Source organism: Myotis yumanensis, unplaced genomic scaffold (assembly GCF_028538775.1).
Source record: "Myotis yumanensis isolate MYYU_CA2020_CCGP unplaced genomic scaffold, mMyoYum1.0.hap1 SCAF_12, whole genome shotgun sequence".
Classification (NCBI taxonomy): Eukaryota; Metazoa; Chordata; class Mammalia; order Chiroptera; family Vespertilionidae; genus Myotis; species Myotis yumanensis.
The window spans coordinates 24,081,595-24,100,107 of NW_027223763.1; the positions used below are offsets into that span (position 1 = coordinate 24,081,595).

An 18,513-nucleotide genomic window follows, 5' to 3' on the forward strand; every position below is an offset into this window, starting at 1 on the left:
CCTCCAGATTGTCTAATTTGGTGGAGTAGAGTTGTCCATAGTATTGTTTAACCATCATTTGTATTTCTGTGGGGTCTGTTGTTATTTCACCTCTATCATTTCTGATTTTGTTTATTTGGGCCCTCTCTCTTTGCTTCTTGGTGAGCCTGGCTAGAGGTTCATCAATCTTGTTTATCCTTTCAAAGAACCAGCTCTTGGTTTCACTGATTTTATGTATTGTTTTTTTTTTTTGGTCTCTATGTCATTTATTTCTGCAATAATCTTTATTATCTTCTTCCTTCTGTGCACTCTGGGCTTTTCTTGTTGCTCTCTTTCTAATTCTTTGAGTTGTAGAGTTAGATGATTTATTATCATTTTTTCTTGTTTTTTGAGATAGGCCTGTAGAGCTATAAACTTCCCTCTCAGGATTGCTTTCATTGTGTCCCATAGGTTTTGGATTGTTGTGTTTTCATTGTCATTAGTTTCCAGGATGTTTTTAATTTCTTCTTTGATCTCATTGGTAACCCAATCAATATTTAATAACATGCTATTCAGCTTCCAAGTGTTTGAGTATTTTGGGTTGTTTTTATTGTAGTTTATTTCTAATATTATGCCATCGTGGTCTGAGAAGATGCTTGGTATGATTTCAATCTTCTTGAATTTGGGGAGACTTTGTTTATGACCCAATATGTGATCTATTTTTGAATCTGTCCCATGAGCCCTTGAGAAGAATGTACATTCCGCGGCTTTGGGGTGAAGTGTTCTGAAGATGTCAATTAAGTCCATCTGATCTAGTGAGTCATTTAGGATTGCTGTTTCTTTGCTGATTGTTTGTCTAGCGGATTTATCCAGTGATGTTAGTGGTGTATTAAAGTCCGCTACTATGATTGTATTGTTCTCGATCTCTCCTTTGATATCTTCCAGGAGTTTTTTTTATGTATTTGTGTGCTCCTGCATTGGGTGCATTGATACAGGGGGTCCGTGGGGGTGAGGCCAAACGGAGTCCTAACGAAGCATGCCCGACTCCGGGGACGGTTCAGTGACGCAGATCCAACTTTATTGTGTGAGTGCAGCAGTATATATAACATTCCAGACCAATCAGAAGTTTACAACATCCATAGGGCAACCAATAGTAGGAAAGATCAGGGTACTATGTAGGGGCTCTAGGGGGTCTTCTCAGGCGGGCGATGCCACTTCCTGGTATGCCGAGGAAGCTTGTATAAGCGGAGTGTGCTCACGCCATTGCATCTGCTGCAGCACTGAGATAAATCTCCTGAGCTCTTCCCACATCTCCCCCTTCTTTTCTTATTAGTGCCTGCTGGACGTGTATAATCATGGCTTGCTGAGCACTTAGCTTATTGAACATGTTGTATAAACAGCAAAATAATACTATTCCTACGACGAATCCTACTATCATGACTCCCCAAATGAAGAGGTTGGCTGAGTTTAACCAGGAGGTTAGACAGCTGAGGGCATCACTTAAGAAACTAAACTCAACGGGTTTCACTCGGGTATTACTGCATGAGGTGCTAGGTATATCCACCCTTGTCCCGGGGCAGTCCCATTATCTAGAGTCCACTTAAGGAGGTTAGGGCTACTGCTATCAGCCCATACCGTCCCGTTCTATGGCAATGAGACCAGTTCCGCTCCATCACAGGGTAAGTCCACAGAGCAGTCAGACACTTGGACAGCGGGGAATTGTAGGCTGTTGGCGCTGACAGGCATGAGCACCCCTGGATGAGGTACGGCTGCCCATACATGTTGTGCTCGCGCCTGAGAGTTCACTGTTATGATGGCACACATTAATAGGAATAATGTCCCTTCTGACGGATTGCCTTCTGGTGCCATGCGCGCAGCTTGATCCTGTAGGTTCTTGATGTCTCCCCAGGTAATGTTGTGGGCTCATCGGTGTCTTGGTCGTCTCCGCCGCTGGGGCTGGTTGTCCTCTATGGTCAGGTCCTCCATTTCCTCTACCGGGGGTAATGGTAGTGGTGGTGGTCTACAGCTCATCGCTGTTGGTGCAGGGTTTGATGTTACGGGCAGGAATCCATGCGGGGTTTTTCTCACCTTCTGGAAATACACAAGCAAACCCTCTCCCTTGGGTTAAGAGTGGATCGGGGCCCTTCCAAGTCCTGGTTAGTGGATCTCTCTACCGGACCAAGGGGAGAGGTGTTGGTACGTCCCTGAGACCTCCCCAATGTTTGAAAATGGGAGGAAGACCGTCGGGGGCAAAATGAAAATAATTGAGAATTAATAAGGCCTGTTGTAATAGTTGTTGGGGCGTGCCTGTATTTCCCCCTTCTTTTTCTTTTTGAATCTGGGTTTTTAGTTCTTTGTTCTGTCCATAAGGCATTGGGTTGGAGCCCCCAGGGGTTGACCTCTTGTGGCTAGAGGGGGCCTAAAGGCAATAGGGGGCCGCATGTTTTGCATGCCCGTATGAGATGCTTGCAGCCAGAGAGGGTTAAATGAGGAAATAGCTTGTGCAAGCTAACTGCCTCTATCTCTGGATTGTTTTTCCTCTTGTCTTCATGGCTGGAGCATTCCTGATAATTCCTCTCTGTTGCAGGAATCCATATGGCCTTGGAGTTGTTTTCTGAAAATATATAAACGTATTCTCGACCAAAGGTTAATAAAGGAAATCTTACTTGGGGTCCTTTTTATATTTGCCCAAATGATTTTCCTTTGGCTTATTTTGACACCATGTGTGTTTTCCTGGGTGTCTCCCTGTTAGCATTATAAATGAAAAAATTTTTCTAGATGTAATTTAGTTACAGGATATTTTTCCTTACATGGTATTTTTCCATTATCCCCCCCCCCTTTTTTGATTTAATTATGAGGAGGCTTTTGGAAAATTTTTGTAATGCAGTCTAGATAACTTTAAATTTTAATTTTTTGCACAAAAATATGACTGTTTTAGGTTCATTGTATGTTAAGCAATTTTTCCATGAAATGAAAATTTTGGTTAATACTTCTTGAGCCAATTTTAATTCGAAAACCTGACTGCTATTTTACTGTCAAATTTAATACTTTAAAAACAATCTTAGTTTACACTGTAAATGTTAATGGAAAGGATTATTTTGCATCCTTGAGAAAGCCCTGAGCATTCCTGGTGTTAGGCTGGTTGTAGATATAGGGTAGTTGTTGTCAGCCAAGTCTCTGTTGTCTGGGTACTGATCTCAGCTGGGCCAAGTCTCTTTCTGTTACCTGGGTACCGATCTGAGCTGGACGTGGGAAGCGCAGCAGCCATGGGGGCAGGAGACCTCCCTCAGAAGGGGCGAGTGTTCAAGCCCCTGCATAGTTGGGGGGCGGGGGTGAGGATCTGTGCTCCACCTCTGTTGACCCCCAAGTTCTCTTCTGCTGGCCCCTCTGCAACTGTGCCTGTCTTAGGTTGTTCCTCCTCGAGGAATCTTACCCGTCTTTGACTAACCAGCCATCCTTCGGGGCCAAGCAGGGTGATGTGAGGTACAGTTCTGTCTCCTTGGTAGCCTATGCCCCTGTGGCCTCCATGCCCAGCAACTGCCTTTGGATCCCCTCGCCTGCTGGCGGGGCCCTGGCATTGATCATAGGGAACCCAGGTTCCTTAGGGCCCAGCTTATGCCATTGGGCAAGAGACAGATCCATGGTACCAGCTTTTCATGATCCCAGTTTGAACAAAGAGCTCAGATAACAGCTGTGGGCAATTGGAAGAGGGACCCCCTTGGCAAAAAGGGCAAGAGAGGTCAATATAGAATGCTTAAGAGCCTTCCCAGGGGGCCTTCCACACAGTGGAAGGGATTAAATCCTTTCATGTCCTTAATTAAATTACTGCCAAACATTCAAAGAATTAGTTTGTAAGCTTGTTTGGGATAAATGTACAATAATGACATTGTAGAACAATATCATGTAAGGATACTATACAGAGAACCATAAGGGCTCCAGTCTATAAAGAAAAAAATTATTAAGTTTTCTGGTGGTAGGATAATTACTATAACAGTCTTGCCAATTAACTTCTTCCTCAGTGGTATTCCATACATAAGACCATTTACGTAAAGGCTTAGTGGGGGGGGGGGGGAGGGGGGGGAGTTGCCTTAGCACACTTATATTTTCTGCACCTTTCCCTAGAACAAGTAGAGATAATACATGTACTTGAGCCGTTTCTTCCCCGTTCTTTGGGGTCCAGGCTGGCCAAAAACCTCTCTTTAATTTTACACACAAGGGAGCAGTGGCTTGATTTAGAGTCATACAAAAGGGAAGCTGGGTGGCAACAGCTGTGCAATAATACCTTGTCCATATGCTTCCTTGCCCCACCTGTGGTCCTCCTGGAAGAATCAGCCCATGTAAGGGTTCTTACCCATGAAGGGTCAGGTGCATAAGTCTGAAATACTTCCACATTTGCCCTAGGTAATATTATACCATACAGATGATTACTGCTAGCATGGCAAGAAAGACGTTCTCTGTACAGTCTTCTTTACCATGCCCCATGTGATCTCCAGGCTGTTTGTTGTCTGGCTCGTCCTCCTTCTGCTGGGTTAAACTTGGAGAACTTTAATTTAAAAAAAAATCTTTTTTCTTTTACACTAAGTAACCTACAGGGTTACTTTCTGGATGTTGACTGATAGTACCACAAGGCCATGTATTTCAAGTCAAAGTCATTAAACATTTATGGTGACTGTACTTTCAGATTTGGTATTTTAACAGCAAATTATTAGATTATCCTATAAATATTAGTGGAAGATATTTCAAAATTTTTAAATTTCTCTTTTTTATTAAATTTAAAATAATATTTTTAAACAGCATTCCCTTTCGGCTTATTTGCATATACAGAGGGATCATGGGAAGCCTTCAGTAACTTTTTTAGAAGAATTTTACTTTACTAGGATTCAATTGCTTACAAAGATACTGGCTTCTTATAGTAGATATGTTTATTAATAAAGTTAGTAAATTTAGTAAAGTTTTATGTCTGATTCACGAGGTGCAAGCGCTGCCTCACCTCCAGCCTAATTTAAAATGCAGTGGCGAGGAGCTTTTGTTATTTTAAATTACATCTTAAAATTCTACTGCTGTATTTTAAGAAATATCAAACAAAATAACTTGTTTTTTCCTTTCTTAGAGGCAAAAACTTAAAATATATTTATTAATTTATATTTGATAAAGCTTTCCATGTGATTTCAAGTATATTAAATTGGCTTTATTAAAAATCCTTTAAGAAGAGAGAATAAACTTTTGAAAACATTTCAGGGCCCGTGAAATGTCCCAAAGTCATTCCTTGGTTATAGTTTTGAAATCCAACTTGGAAGACCATCAAATATATATGTATATATATGATTTAAAGATTATATACCTTTTATAATTATTAAGAGATATCAATTAAATTAAAACTGACAAGATTTTCTTTCTATATTTTAGACATTTAGTTACCACAATTATAATTTTTCCCAATTTAATTTAACTAGAACATTAAACTTTTAGTTGGCAAGTTAAACATTCAGCATTTCTTTAGATTAATAAAAGTAGGTGCTTCCTTTCTCGTGTAATCCTAAGTATATTGTATTAGTCTAATTTAGTATTGGAAGGGTTAAAGAGAAGAAAACTGGACAGAGATAAGTTTGTCTGCCAGCAGCTAGGGTCCTCGCATACCTTAGATAAGCAAAAATCAACAAAGAACTCTCTCTCCCTGCTCTCCATGGCAACCTCCATGGCAATGGCCCCCCCCCCCCTTTTTTTTTTTTTTTTTTTTTTTACTTGGGGGCCGATGGGCAGTTAAACTTTTTGTTCGCTCTGCTAGGGGAGCGAGGGAGTGACTCCGGCAGGAAGCCTCCTGGTGAGACTTCCCTGCTTTCACCTCGCTAGAGGTTTTTTCTCTCTCAGTTTCAGCCTTCCTTGAGCTTTGAGAAACTTCTTTTGTCTTATAGAAAACAGCCCAGGAATCTGTGGGGGCAGAGGGCTCTGGAGGGGAATAGGGAGGTAAAGGGTCTTCTGTTCCCCAGCCCGCACTGCCGGTGGCAGAGAGCCAGGGGTTAAATGCTATTAGGATAGCCCAGAGCTTTTGTAGCTCCCTTTCTGTTACCTTTACTCGCCTGCTCTGTAAGGACGCATGGAGCGTCCGAAAGTTTCCCATAGTTACAGAGGGGCACTCACCCGACCTTAGGCTTGCCTGCCGACTTTCTTTTTGATCCGGGAATCCCTGTTCGTGGCGCCAGCTGATACAGGGGGTCCGCGGGGGTGAGGCCGAACGGAGTCCTAACGAAGCATGCCCGACTCAGGGGACGGTTCAGTGACGCAGATCCAACTTTATTGTGTGAGTGCAGCAGTATATATAACATTCCAGACCAATCAGAAGTTTACAACATCCATAGGGCAACCAATAGTAGGAAAGATCAGGGTACTATGTAGGGGCTCTAGGGGGTCTTCTCAGGTGGGCGATGCCACTTCCTGGTGTGCCGAGGAAGCTTGTATAGGCGGAGTGTGCTCACGCCATTGCATCTGCTGCAGCACTGAGATAAATCTCCTGAGCTCTTCCCACAGTGCATATATGTTTATCAGGGTTATATCTTCTTGTTGTATTGATCCCTTTAGTATTATGAAGTGGCTTTCCTTATCTCTTGTCGTGGCCTTCACTTTGAGGTCTATTTTGTCCAATATAAGTATTGCTTGCTACCCCAGCTTTTTTTCATTTCCATTTGCCTGAAAGATATTTTTCCATCCCTTCACTTTCAGTCTGTGTGAGTCCCTTCTTCTGAGGTGGGTCTCTTGTAGACAGAAAATATATGGGTCATGTTTTTTTATCCATTCAGCCATTCGATGTCTTTTGGTTGGAGCATTTAGTCCATTTACGTTTAAAGTTATTATTGAAAGGTACTTGTTTGTAGCCATTTCTTTTTGTGTGTGGCTGTTTTCTTTCTGAGCTTTTTATTTATTCTTTTTACACCAGTCCCTTTAGCATTTCTTGCATTGCTGGCTTGGTGGTGATAAACTCCCTTAGACTTTTTTTGTCTGTGAAGCTTCTTATTTCCCCTTCAATTTTGAATGATAGCCTTGCTGGATAGAGTATTCTTGGATTCAGTCCTTTGCTTTGCATCACTTTGTAAATTTCTGTCCATTCTTTTCGGGCCTGATGTGTTTCTGTTGAGAAATAATTTGATAATCTAATGGGAGATCCCTTGTATGTAACTTTCCGTCTCTCTCTTGCAGCCTTTAAGATTCTATCTTTGTCCTGAACATTTGCCATGGTAATAATGATGTGTCTTGGTGTGGGTCTTTTTGGGTTCACCTTGTTTGGGACTCTCTGTGCTTGTGTGATTTTTTTCTTCCCCACCTCTGGGAAGTTTTCTGATATTATTTCTTCAAATAGGTTTTCTAACCCTTGTTCCTCTTTCTGTTGTTCTGGCACCCTTATTATTTGTATGTTGTTTCGTTTCATGTTGTCCCGTAGCTCCCTTAGGCTCTCCTCCTGTCTTTTAGTTTTTTTCTCCAATTGCTGTTCAGTTTGGGTGTGTTTTGCTCTCTGTCTTCTAATTTGCTAATTCGGTCCTCTGCTTCTCCTAGTCTACTATTGAAACTTTCAATGGTGTTTTTTATTGCAGCTATATCACTCTTCATTTCTTCTTGGTTCTTACATAATTTATTGATTTTTTTCATCTGTTTCTTCTTGCTTCTTGCATAAGTTGCTGATTTTTTCCTCCATCCGGTTTATGCACTCTAGGATCCTTAATCTGAATTTTTTTCTGTCATGTTGCATGCCTCTGTATCACTTAGTTGCTTTTATGGTGAGTCCTATTTTTCTTTCCTTTGGGGGTTTCTTTGTCTACCATGTTTGATCAGACAGCCATATCTAGATGTTGAGTCGCTCAGTGGCTGCTCCATGGGTGGCAGTGGCTCCTCGGGCTGTGGTTGCTTCTCGGGCGGTTGTGGTAGCAGCTGCTCCTCAGTTGGTAACAGCTCCTCGGGTGGGTGCTGTTCACAGTTGTGGTGGCTCCTCTTCCAGGTTTTCTTTTATCAATGCCTCTGATTCTAGCTCATATTTTCCCAGGTCCCTATTTTATTTTTATTTTACTCTGTAATTGTTTGTCAGTAAACAGGTTCAAATCCTTTGAGAAATGAAAATTTGAAAAAAGGAAGAAAGGAGAGAAAGGGAGAAAGAAAGCAAAAAAGAAAAAGAAAAGGAAGGTAGGAAGATAAGAAAGGAACACCCCAAATTTTCCTCATAATTGAGCAGAGTAAGAAATGGCTGATCAAATAAACATTATAGTTTCTTTACTACAAACATAGAGACAAAATCATAAAGTTTTGTTTTCTCTTAAAAGGAACCAATAATAGGAACTGTGAAAGAGCAGGAGGTCAGATTTACAAGGGCAGGGAGAGCTTAGAGACAGAAAGTAAACACACCACAGTATATTTTGTGTTTATGTGCCTGTAGCCCAGGTAGGCAGGGGGGCAGAAAATCAGCACTGGTTGTCCTGTAAGCCCTTCCTCATGCACCTTTGGGTTCCAATAAACACCCTGTGAAATTGGTCCTATGGCTATTATCTCCACTGAGGAATTAAAGCTCAACTGTCTTAAAACCACACAACTAAGATTTAACACACTGTTATATAATGGATAAGACAGAAGACTGTGGTGCTGGACCCAGCTTGAATTTCCAGTTCTACTATTAATTATTTATGAGACTTTGACGTGTCACTTAACCTGTTTCCTCCTATTTAAAGGAGAAAAATAGGCGCTCTCTGCGCAGTCTCCTCGCCCTCCTCAAAATGTTCAGCAGACCTTGTACCGTCTCCAGAAATCTAACTTGGCTGGACCTCACACAAGCCTGGTCTGGACTTTTCCCTTGGAATTTTCTCCAATGCAAAGCCTCCTCTTTCACTGCAGGGCAGTCGCCAATGTTCCAGCTGACAGCCACCCCAGCCAGTGCGCTTTCTGACGAGCCCGTGCACATCCGAGCGACAGACCTGCCTCCGTTGCAGCTGGTGACCCTCGCGGCATCTCTGAAGGATGAGAAGGGACACCTGTACCGGTCCAAAGCCTTCTACAGGGCTGACGAGGCCGGTGAGCTGGACCTGAAGCAGGCTCCTGCAGTTGGAGGCGACTATGTGGGGGTCCAGCCCATGGGCCTCTTCTGGTCTATGAAGCCTGACAGGCCTTTTGGGAGGCTGCTGAAGAGGGATGTGAACAGCCCCTTTTTGGTCACTCTGGACTTATATGACTCAGTTTGCTCCCACGATTCAGCCACGGCTCAGCCCCGGGCCAGCCAGGTGGTGCAGCGCTGGTTCCGCAGCCCCGGGACGCAGCGGGTGCCCATCCGAGAAGGCCGCGTGCGGGGAGCCCTTTTTCTCCCTCCAGGTGAGACTGGTCTTCGGTGGTGGAGTAAACAGTGTTGATGGAAATAAAGACAAAATCAAAGGGCATCAAAGTATCGGAGAACTAGTATGTCCCGCGGTCTATTAAAACGAACTTGCCCTTGTGTGTTTGTGTGTGAAGGTGGAATTCATTTTGCACTGCCTGTGCTCTCCACTTGACCCTCTTCTGCCTCTTTCTAATCGCATTCTCTCCTCTCTTTGCTGTTCTCAGGGGAAGGCCCTTTCCCAGGAATCGTGGATTTGTTTGGGGGCATAGGGGGTCTAGTTGAATTCCGAGCCAGTCTGCTGGCTGCCCATGGCTTTGCAGTCCTGGCATTAGCATACTTTGCCTATGAAGACCTGCCCAAGCTACTGCAGGAGGTGGACCTGGAATATTTTGAGGAAGCTGCCAACTTGCTACTAGCTCATCCCAAGGTATTTAAAATTTTTTCATTTTACCTTGTAACCTTCTAGCAAAAGACAAAAAAAAAAAAAAAATCACAGATGTCTGTTCTGATCATTTTACCAGTCTGTTTAAACCTGGGCATAGTACAACAGTTTACAGTTAAAATGGGAATGCTATTATCTACCTTGTAGGATTGATGCTCATATCTGCCTTAGGGGACTGTGGGATTGATTGGAGATCAGCTTAGTGCTTACTGGCACGAAGAAGACAAGAAAAAAAAGGGTGGATATATTATGATTATTTTCAATGAGCAGAAAGCCAAGACTTATTGCCTTTTAAGTGCTTGCTTTGCCCTAACCGGTTTGGCTCAGTGGATAGAGGGTTGGCCTGCGGACTGAAAGGTCCCTGGTTCCATTCCAGTCAAGGGCATGTACCTTGGTTGTGGGCATATCCCCTGTAGGAGGTGTGCAGGAGGCAGCTTATCGCTGTTTCTCTCTATCCCTCTCTCTTCTTCTCCGTAAAAAAATCAATAAAATATGTATTTTTTAAAAAGTGCTTGCTTTTTATTTACAATGGGCTCTTCAATGTTTTATCAGGTGATTGTGATGACAGAAGGGTGTTGGGAATACAATTGTGAGCAAAATAACTTACCAGGTGGATATGTCTTTGCTGTAGTCTACCCAGAATGCTGGTCCTTTCCTCCCTTGTCTCTCAGACTCTTTCATCCCCTCTGCTCCCCCAGCCTACAACAGAAGGAAGGACCCACTCCTCTGACCTACTGCTTTTCCTGTTGGACAGGGTCCTGAAATTCACCTGTCGGTAGAATTCAAGTCTTTTCTCATTAGGATTAGCCTTTGGGTTAATGGACATCAAAACCTCTGTAGCTGTAAAATGCTACTTAAATAGGAACCACACTGACATATTATTTGAAAGAACCCAGGAAACCTCTTTTCCTACCTGTAGAGAAGAACTTGATTCTTCAGAAAGCTCACCTGCCTCTGCTTTTAGGATGTAGATTGTTGATGGTACATTAGATCCTTCAGGCTTTTATAGAACTCTGCCTTTGATAAAGAGTGTTTACTTCTATTGTTTCCCTTGAGCCTCAATAACAATCCTGCAGGTAGGTAATACTATCACCACCCCCCATTCCCTAGACAATAGGCTTAGAGACAGGAGGTGGGTAGTGTTCACAGTTGTAAAAGCTGGTGACCCCGAGCGCCAGGACTCCCTCCTCACTTGTGCTAATGCCCGTCATACTAGCTAGTGGCCTGTGGCCCGGCTTCTCAGTGGATGGCCTGCCATGGGTTCCCTTCATTTTGTGTTTCAGATCCGAGGGCCAGGCATCGGAGTGCTTTCCGTGAGCAAAGGTGCAGAGATCGGGCTGGCCATGGCCTGCTTCCTGAAGCAGGTGGTTGCCACTGTCTGCATCAATGGGCCTACTGCCCTCTACGACTTTCCTTTCAGGTACAGGGGTCTGGTTATGTCACCCATTCCCTCGTTTCTGGAGCGTATGCAGGTGCACGTCTCAGGGGCTGTGAGCCTCCTCCACTACAGGGGGGACCCCCAGGAGAAGCTGAATCAGCGGAGCGTGTTTCCTATTGAAAAGGCCCAGGGTCAGATCCTCTTCATTATAGGAGAGGACGACCAATCGGTCAATAGCAAAGAATATGCTAAGCAGGCCCTGGAGCAGCTGAAGAGCCATGGGAGAAGCAATGGAAGGATGCTGCTCTACCCAGGGGCAGGCCACCTTCTAGAGCCGCCCTATGCACCCCTGTGCTACGCATCCCGTATTCACCCTGTTTCTGCTCCCCTTAATTACCCCCTTGCCGTTTCCAATAATTATTCCATTTCTCAACCCCTGCTCTGGGGAGGGGACCCTGCTGCGCATGCTGCAGCCCAGGAGCACTCCTGGGGAGAGATCCAGAAATTCTTCAGGCAACACCTCACTCCAACCAGAAGCCAGCTCTGAGCAAGCGCTGAGGCTGAGATGGAGGAGGATAAGGCAGGGATGTGGTGAGGAGAGGGGCCCTTCTGATTTCTCTATATTCACAAACATCTTGAATGAACTGCAAGAAAACTGGACGAAATCAAAGGACCAGGGCATGGGTGCCTCTGAAGTATTTATGACAAATTTGTATGTACTTTGAATTTTTATAAATTGAATATTAGTGTATATGCACCAGGAAATGTTGCCATTTCAATGCAAACAGAATCTTTTGTACCCCTGTTAGGGATGTCTTGGGTCTAGGTATTGCCACCACCTGAACTCTCCTATCAAAGTTAGCACCTCTGAAAATGGTCAATTTGATGTTATGTGTTTCATGATGAGATGTAAGGTAGAGTGCCCAGAACTACCTCTAACAACACTGTTGAATTTGAACTTAATCAAGCCTTTAGATCAAATGTCTTATTAACTCTCCTGGTGGCTAGAGAACAAATTAAATGGCACTTACAAAAAGACAGTCAAACAAATCCAGATTGTGGGTCATCCATGACATAGTGTCTTTACAAGTTGATTACCAACTGACCTGGTTTCTTCACAACTTCGTTGCATGAAAAATTTGCAATGGAGCGATCAGAGTGTCATCTGAACTCTTCGTATAGAATTTGATGTTAACAATTATTTTCCCTCAGTGCTCTGGTCTTTTTATTTTGGCAAGTGTAATGCTTGCTATAGATTTCCAGTTGATACTTTAATTTTTTTTAGAATAGGATGCTTCTTTTTATTCCTAAAATATATTTCTTATTACAATTTCTATCAGGAATGGGATTGAATTTAATCAAGTGCCTTTGTTGTATATTTACATGCTATCTCCTTTTCCTCTTGGTTTGAATCACCAAATACTTGTCTATTTTAGTGATCTTTTCTAAGAATAGCTTTTGGTTTGGTTATCAGTCAAATCTGATTCATCAATTTCTGTTTCTTTAAAATAAATGTATCCCCAATGAGAAGTCTGATTGTTACTCCTTTGGGGTTTTTTTTTTCCCTTCTTTCTTTGAAAGCTTTTTACAATTTTCTGTTTGTTCTTAGTGTTCTGAGAGTCCATCAAAATGTGACCAGGAGTGGGTCTATTATTTCTGTTTTATTTTGCTTGATAGTCTACGGGCCAAAAATTATCACATGTTCATGCCTAAAGCAATCACAGGCATGGGAAATGGGACCACCATAACATCTTAGACAATCAAGATTTACTACCCATGGGTATGGAGGTGAGCCAAGCATCCATTGAAGAACATGTCCATTTGGTGGACAGTGAACAAAAATGAGATCCATTACTAACAAGGGCGATTGCATTGCCCAACAGCTTGGTTTGCCTGCCTGCTTTTCCTTAGTAATCTTCTTATCCAATGAAAGCTGGGGGCAGTGTTCTTCCGGTGAAACCACATTTCAAGTGTTTTCCATAACCTATGGACAAAGATGACTCCTGACTGTCTTGTCCAGACATTTTGATTCTCCAAGCTATTCCCTCCTTCCATGTATCCTTTGCCTGACTGCAGGTTTAAATTAATATGTGGAAGACTTGTTATTTTCCTATTTAAGTGCATAAGTGAGTCCCAGTGATTTTCACCCTATCAAATTCCCTTTCCATGGTGGTTAGACAAAAGACAACAGTTTATTTAATACACAAATAATTCTCGACTTGTCAGCCCTAAACAGTCTCTGGATTTTCTTTATCTCTAAGGCTTGCCACTCTATTGTTTCATTGTCATGTTTTAACCATGTCTGGGTATTTTTCCCTAATTTTCGTATGTGCTCTTCACAGATTTCTGTTGCTTCTGGTAGAAAGTGTTATTGGTTTTGAAATCTGTGCTGCATATATTCTTGGTAGCCTAACCTTCCTCCTTTCTAGTAGTCTCCAATTGGGTCCCTGTGCTTGGAGAATTCTAGACTTAACTCCAGCCCCCACAGGTGAGTGCTAATTGGTGTGGACCAATCATATTGGTCTTTTCTCTTTATCCAGTGATTAGTGTAGGCTTGGACATGTGACATCATTCTGGCCAATGAGATGTCAGAGACATCTGAAGATAATGGAGATTGAAAGAGACATTTGGGAATTTGGGGTGAAGTTTTCCTTGTCTTAGAAAACAAAGATATGGGAGATTTTCCCTTTGGATGTTGTTTTGTCTTAAGACTGAGGATATACTGGGGCCATGAGAGCAGCCAGACTGAGGACAAAACCAATACACAAGGTCTGAGCCAAAGGAGTTGCAGAGAGTGGAACGAGGGCTCTAATTATGTTGTTTTCATAGCTGTTTAACCTTTGGATTTTTTGTTATTGGATTCAATAAATTTCCCTATTTGTTTAAGCTACTGACTGTGGGCTTGTCTGTTATTTGTACTGAAGACTATCAGGATCGTGGACACTCTCCCTTGATCTGGACTGAGGCGGTATAGTAGGATAAATTGCACAGCCAAAATTTAAAAAGAAAATTGAGTGAGAGGAATTAAAAATCAATAACCATTTTGAATTTATTTATTAGACTTTTAAAATTTTGTAAGTCACATAATACGCATAACCTGAGGATTATGTATTGTAGTGAGAGGTGACTGTGTTACATTTTCTTTGTGATGATGGGACAGTGAGAAGTGAAATCTATGGTGAGTAGAGTCACCTTCTGAGTGGAGATGAGCTGACAATAAGCCACCTATTTTACAGAAACGCAGACACAAAAATGCTTATTGAGTGTTTACTATATACTAAAAACTTTTCACAGTTAGTTACCTGATTTAATTCTCACATTAACTTCTTGTGTACCTTCCCCATTCAATGCTCTCACTTCAACAGTGAGCACCTGGTGAGGCTGGGCGTTCAACTTGCACTGTAATTCAGCCAGTCACAAGATAAGATTCTGGGTTTGATTTTTAGCAATCTTGGCCCTGTGGCTAGAGGAGATAATATTCTTCAGAGCACACATAGAGGCTTTCAGATCATTTATGGGCACATAAGCTTGGAATTAAAATCCCCGAGTTCATCCTTTTCTTCTTCACTTTGTCCAGTGACATTAAGATCAACTAGGTGATCTTACATTCGTTAGTTTACCAACCAGTCAGTACCCAAATCTGTATTCGTTGAGGTTCTCCTAAGAAACAACAGCAACAGAATGTATACCGAGAATTACATTTACTGTAGAAGCTGAAGAGCTGCAATTGGCAAGCTGGAACCGAGGAAAGCTGATGTAAGTCTAGTCTGAAGGCCTATGAACCACGAGAGCCACTATGTAACACCCTTTCCATTCTGGGAGCCGTGTGCTGGCCCCTCCAGAGTCACTTACTGGTGGTCGGGCCCTGAGGGCCAGCTATCTGCCTCATTCATGGGGAATGCCCTTCCTTGAGGACGGGGACCTCCTTGGTGCCATCCAGAGTCTGGGACCACAGGACAGTGGGGATTTTGTGTCCTCTTGTGACTCTCCTCCGCACTCACCTGGCCCCACCAGCCTGTCCACCTGACCACCTCCAGCTGTTGAGCGGGCCCCAAGCCCTGGCTCACCTGACCACTTCCAGGTGTCCACCTGGGCCCAGCCCACCCAGGGGTCAGGTCACCACTTCTGGCTATCCACCTGGCTCCTTCCCCTCGATGACGTCCCCAAGCTTGCCGGTCCCCGGGCCCCGCCTTCTTGCTGACCTGACCACTCCGGGCCTTCACCTGGGCCCAGGCCCAGCCCACCCCCGGGCTCACGTCATCACTTCTGGCGGTTGACTTGGCCCCTCCCCGTCAACGACGTCACCACTCCAGCTGGTCCCTGGGCCCCACCCCCTTGCTGACCTGACCACCTCCGGGTGTTCACCTTGGCCCAGCCCACCCAGGGGTCACATCACCACTTCCGTCTGTCCACCTGGCCCCTCCCTTTGGATGACGTAACCACTTCCAGCTGGTCATCCGGACCCAACAAACCCTGGCTGACCTGACCACTTCCGGGTGATCCCGAGGCCCTGGTTCACCTCCTAACCACTTCAGGCTGGTCCCCTAGGCACTCCCCCTACCTTTCCAGACACTGCGCCACCCGGGTCACCTGACCAGTGAGCCACACTGGCTGGGCTACCTGGCTCCTCACGCAGAGTGGTGGGGCTTCCTCATCACAGGAAGTTGGGTTAAAGGCCTAACACCCACAGCCCACAAACACCTGCTGCTCACAGAATGCCCTCCACCCCATGGGGAGGGTGGCAAGCCGGGGGCGGCCAGCCCTTCTTTAAGGCAGCCATGGGGGTCCATGGATCTCGGGCCTCCCTATCCTCCTGACCAGATGGGCATCTCACACTGTAGTGGCCTTCGACCCAGACAGCCTTGTCTGTGGGCTATGTTCTCTCTATTTGAACGTTGATGGGGACTTGTAACTGCTACAAGCAATACAATGTGCCAGAGATTTGTGCAATATGACCTCCAAATCTAATCTAATAAAAGAGAAACATGCAAATTGACTGCACCTCCCCTACACCCCAAGCCACACCCACCAGCCAATCAGAGCGACCATATGCAAATTAACCCAACCAAGATGGCGGCCGGCAGCCAAGGAGCTGGAGCAAGCAGGAGGCTTGGTTGCCCTGGCAATGGAGGAAGCCAAGCTTCCCACCTGCCCTGACTGGCTGTGGCCTCTGCTCAAGGCAACAAAGTTTCAATTATAGAAGACAAATAAATCCCAGATACCTGCTTCCAGCCAGCCTCCACTGGGAGCTTGGGTGGTTGGGGGCCTTGGCCAGCCTGCAAAAGCCATCAGCCCCTCACCCAGGATGGCTACACCCTCATGGGGTGAGGGTCCCCACTGGGGGGCTTGGCCAGCCTGCAAACAGCCATCAGTCCCTCACCCAGACTGGCCAGGCACCCCAGCAGGACCCCCCACCCTGAAGGGGCTGTGGCCAGCCTGCAAACAGCCATCAGCCCCTCACCCAAGCTGGCCACACCCTCATGGGGTGAGGGTCCCCACTGGGGGGGGGGGGGGGGTGTTGGCCAGCCTGCAAACAGCCATCAGCTTTATCCATTTTGAGTTTATTTTTGTGTATGGTGTAAGTTGGTGGTCTAGTTTCATTTTCTTGCATGTATCCGTCTAATTTTCCCAACACCATTTATTGAAGAGACTGTCTTGACTCCATTGTATGTTCTTGCCTTCTTTGTCAAATATTAATTGAGCATATTGGTTAGGGCCAATTTCTGGGCTCTCTATTCTATTCTATTCTATTCTATTGATCTATATGTCTGTTCTTGTGCCAATACCAGGCAGTTTTGAGAGCAGTGGCTTTGTAATACAGCTTGATATCTGGTATTGAGATCCCACCTACTTTGTTCTTTCTCAGGATTGCTGCAGCTATTTGGGGTCGTTTTTTATTCCAGATGAATTTTTGGAGAGTTCATTCTAGGCCTGTGAAATATGCCATTGGTATTTTAATGGGAAGTGCGTTGAATTTATAGATTGCTTTGGGTAGTATGGACATTTTAATTATGTTGATTCTACCAATCCAAGAACATGGTATGTTCTTCCATCTGTTTATGTCTTCCTCTATCTCTTTTTTCAGCGTCCTATAGTTTTCTGAGTAGAGGTCTTTTACCTCCTTAGTTAAGTTTATTCTTAGGTAGCTTAATTTTTTTGGTGCGATGGTAAATGGGATTGTTTTTTTAGTCTCTCTTTCTGGAAGTTCACTATTGGTGTATAAAAATGCCATAGATTTCTTGGCATTAATTTTGTATCCTGCTACATTGCCGAATTCATTTATTAAGTCCAATAGTTTTTTGATGGAGTCTTTAGGGTTTTTTATGTATAATATCCTGTCATCTGCAAATAAGGACAGTTTTACTTCTTCTTTTCCAATTTGGATGCCTTTTATTTCTTCTTCTTGTCTAATTGCAATGGCTAATACTTCCAGGATTATATCGAACAGGAGTGGTGAGAGTGGGCATCCCTGTCTTGCTCCTGTTCTTAGGGGAAATGGTGTTAGCTTTTGTCCATTGAGTATGATGTTGGCTGTGGGTTTGTCATATATGGCTTTTATTATGTTGAGGTATGATCCTTCTATTCCTACCTTGCTGAGAGTTTTTATCAAAAATGGGTGTTGGATTTTGTCAAATGCTTTTTCTGCATCAATTGATAGACTATGTGGTTTTTTTTCTTTCAATTTGTTTATGTGATGTATCACATTTATTGATTTGAGGATATTGTACCATCCTTGCATCTCTGGGATAAATCCTACTTGGTCATGGTGTATGATCTTTCTGATGTACTGCTGGATTGGATTTGCTAAGATTTTGTTGAGGATTTTGGCATCTATGATCATGAGGGATATTGGCCTGTAATTCTCTTTCATTGTGTTGTCTTTACCTGGTTTTGGTATTAGGGTGATGCTGGCTTCATAGAATGAGCTTGGAAGTGTTCCTTCCTCTTGGATTTTTTGTAGTAGTCTGAGGAGGGTAGGTTTTAGTTCTTTCTTGAATGTTTGGTAAAACTCCCCTGTGAAGCCATATGGTCCTGGTCTTTTGTTTGCTGGAAGCTTTTTGATGACTGCTTCAATTTCTTCCATAGTTATTGGCCTGTTGAGATTTTTAGATTCTTCCTGATTGAGTTTTGGAATGTTGTAGTTTTCTAGGAATATGTCCATTTCCTCCAGATTGTCTAATTTGGTGGAGTAGAGTTGTCCATAGTATTGTTTAACCATCATTTGTATTTCTGTGGGGTCTGTTGTTATTTCACCTCTATCATTTCTGATTTTGTTTATTTGGGCCCTCTCTCTTTGCTTCTTGGTGAGCCTGGCTAGAGGTTCATCAATCTTGTTTATCCTTTCAAAGAACCAGCTCTTGGTTTCACTGATTTTATGTATTGTTTTTTTTT

General features: G+C 43.7%; 1 protein-coding gene and 1 long non-coding RNA gene across 5 annotated transcripts; one reads left to right on the plus strand and one right to left on the minus strand.

The window, feature by feature from the left end:
• Nucleotides 1-1,014: 1,014 nt before the first annotated feature.
• Nucleotides 1,015-6,227, minus strand: LOC139020953 (uncharacterized). Its single transcript, XR_011473387.1, has 2 exons — nt 6,097-6,227; nt 1,015-2,049 (listed from the first exon to the last, which is right to left on the minus strand). It is a non-coding gene; the product is annotated as an uncharacterized lncRNA (long non-coding RNA).
• LOC139020952 (acyl-coenzyme A amino acid N-acyltransferase 2-like) lies at nt 5,713-14,011 on the plus strand. 4 transcript variants are annotated; one of them, XM_070431043.1, is made up of 5 exons: nt 5,713-6,256; nt 8,030-8,124; nt 8,827-9,297; nt 9,526-9,728; nt 11,027-14,011. In XM_070431043.1, the coding sequence occupies exons 3-5, from the start codon at nt 8,838-8,840 to the stop codon at nt 11,666-11,668; spliced, it is 1,305 nt and encodes a 434-aa protein (XP_070287144.1). In that variant the 5' UTR covers nt 5,713-6,256; nt 8,030-8,124; nt 8,827-8,837; the 3' UTR covers nt 11,669-14,011. The 4 variants fall into 4 exon arrangements, with proteins under 4 accessions (XP_070287144.1, XP_070287147.1, XP_070287148.1 ...); XM_070431044.1 differs by having other exon boundaries at nt 5,750-5,779; nt 8,037-8,124; XM_070431046.1 differs by lacking the exon at nt 8,030-8,124.
• Nucleotides 14,012-18,513: the final 4,502 nt, after the last annotated feature.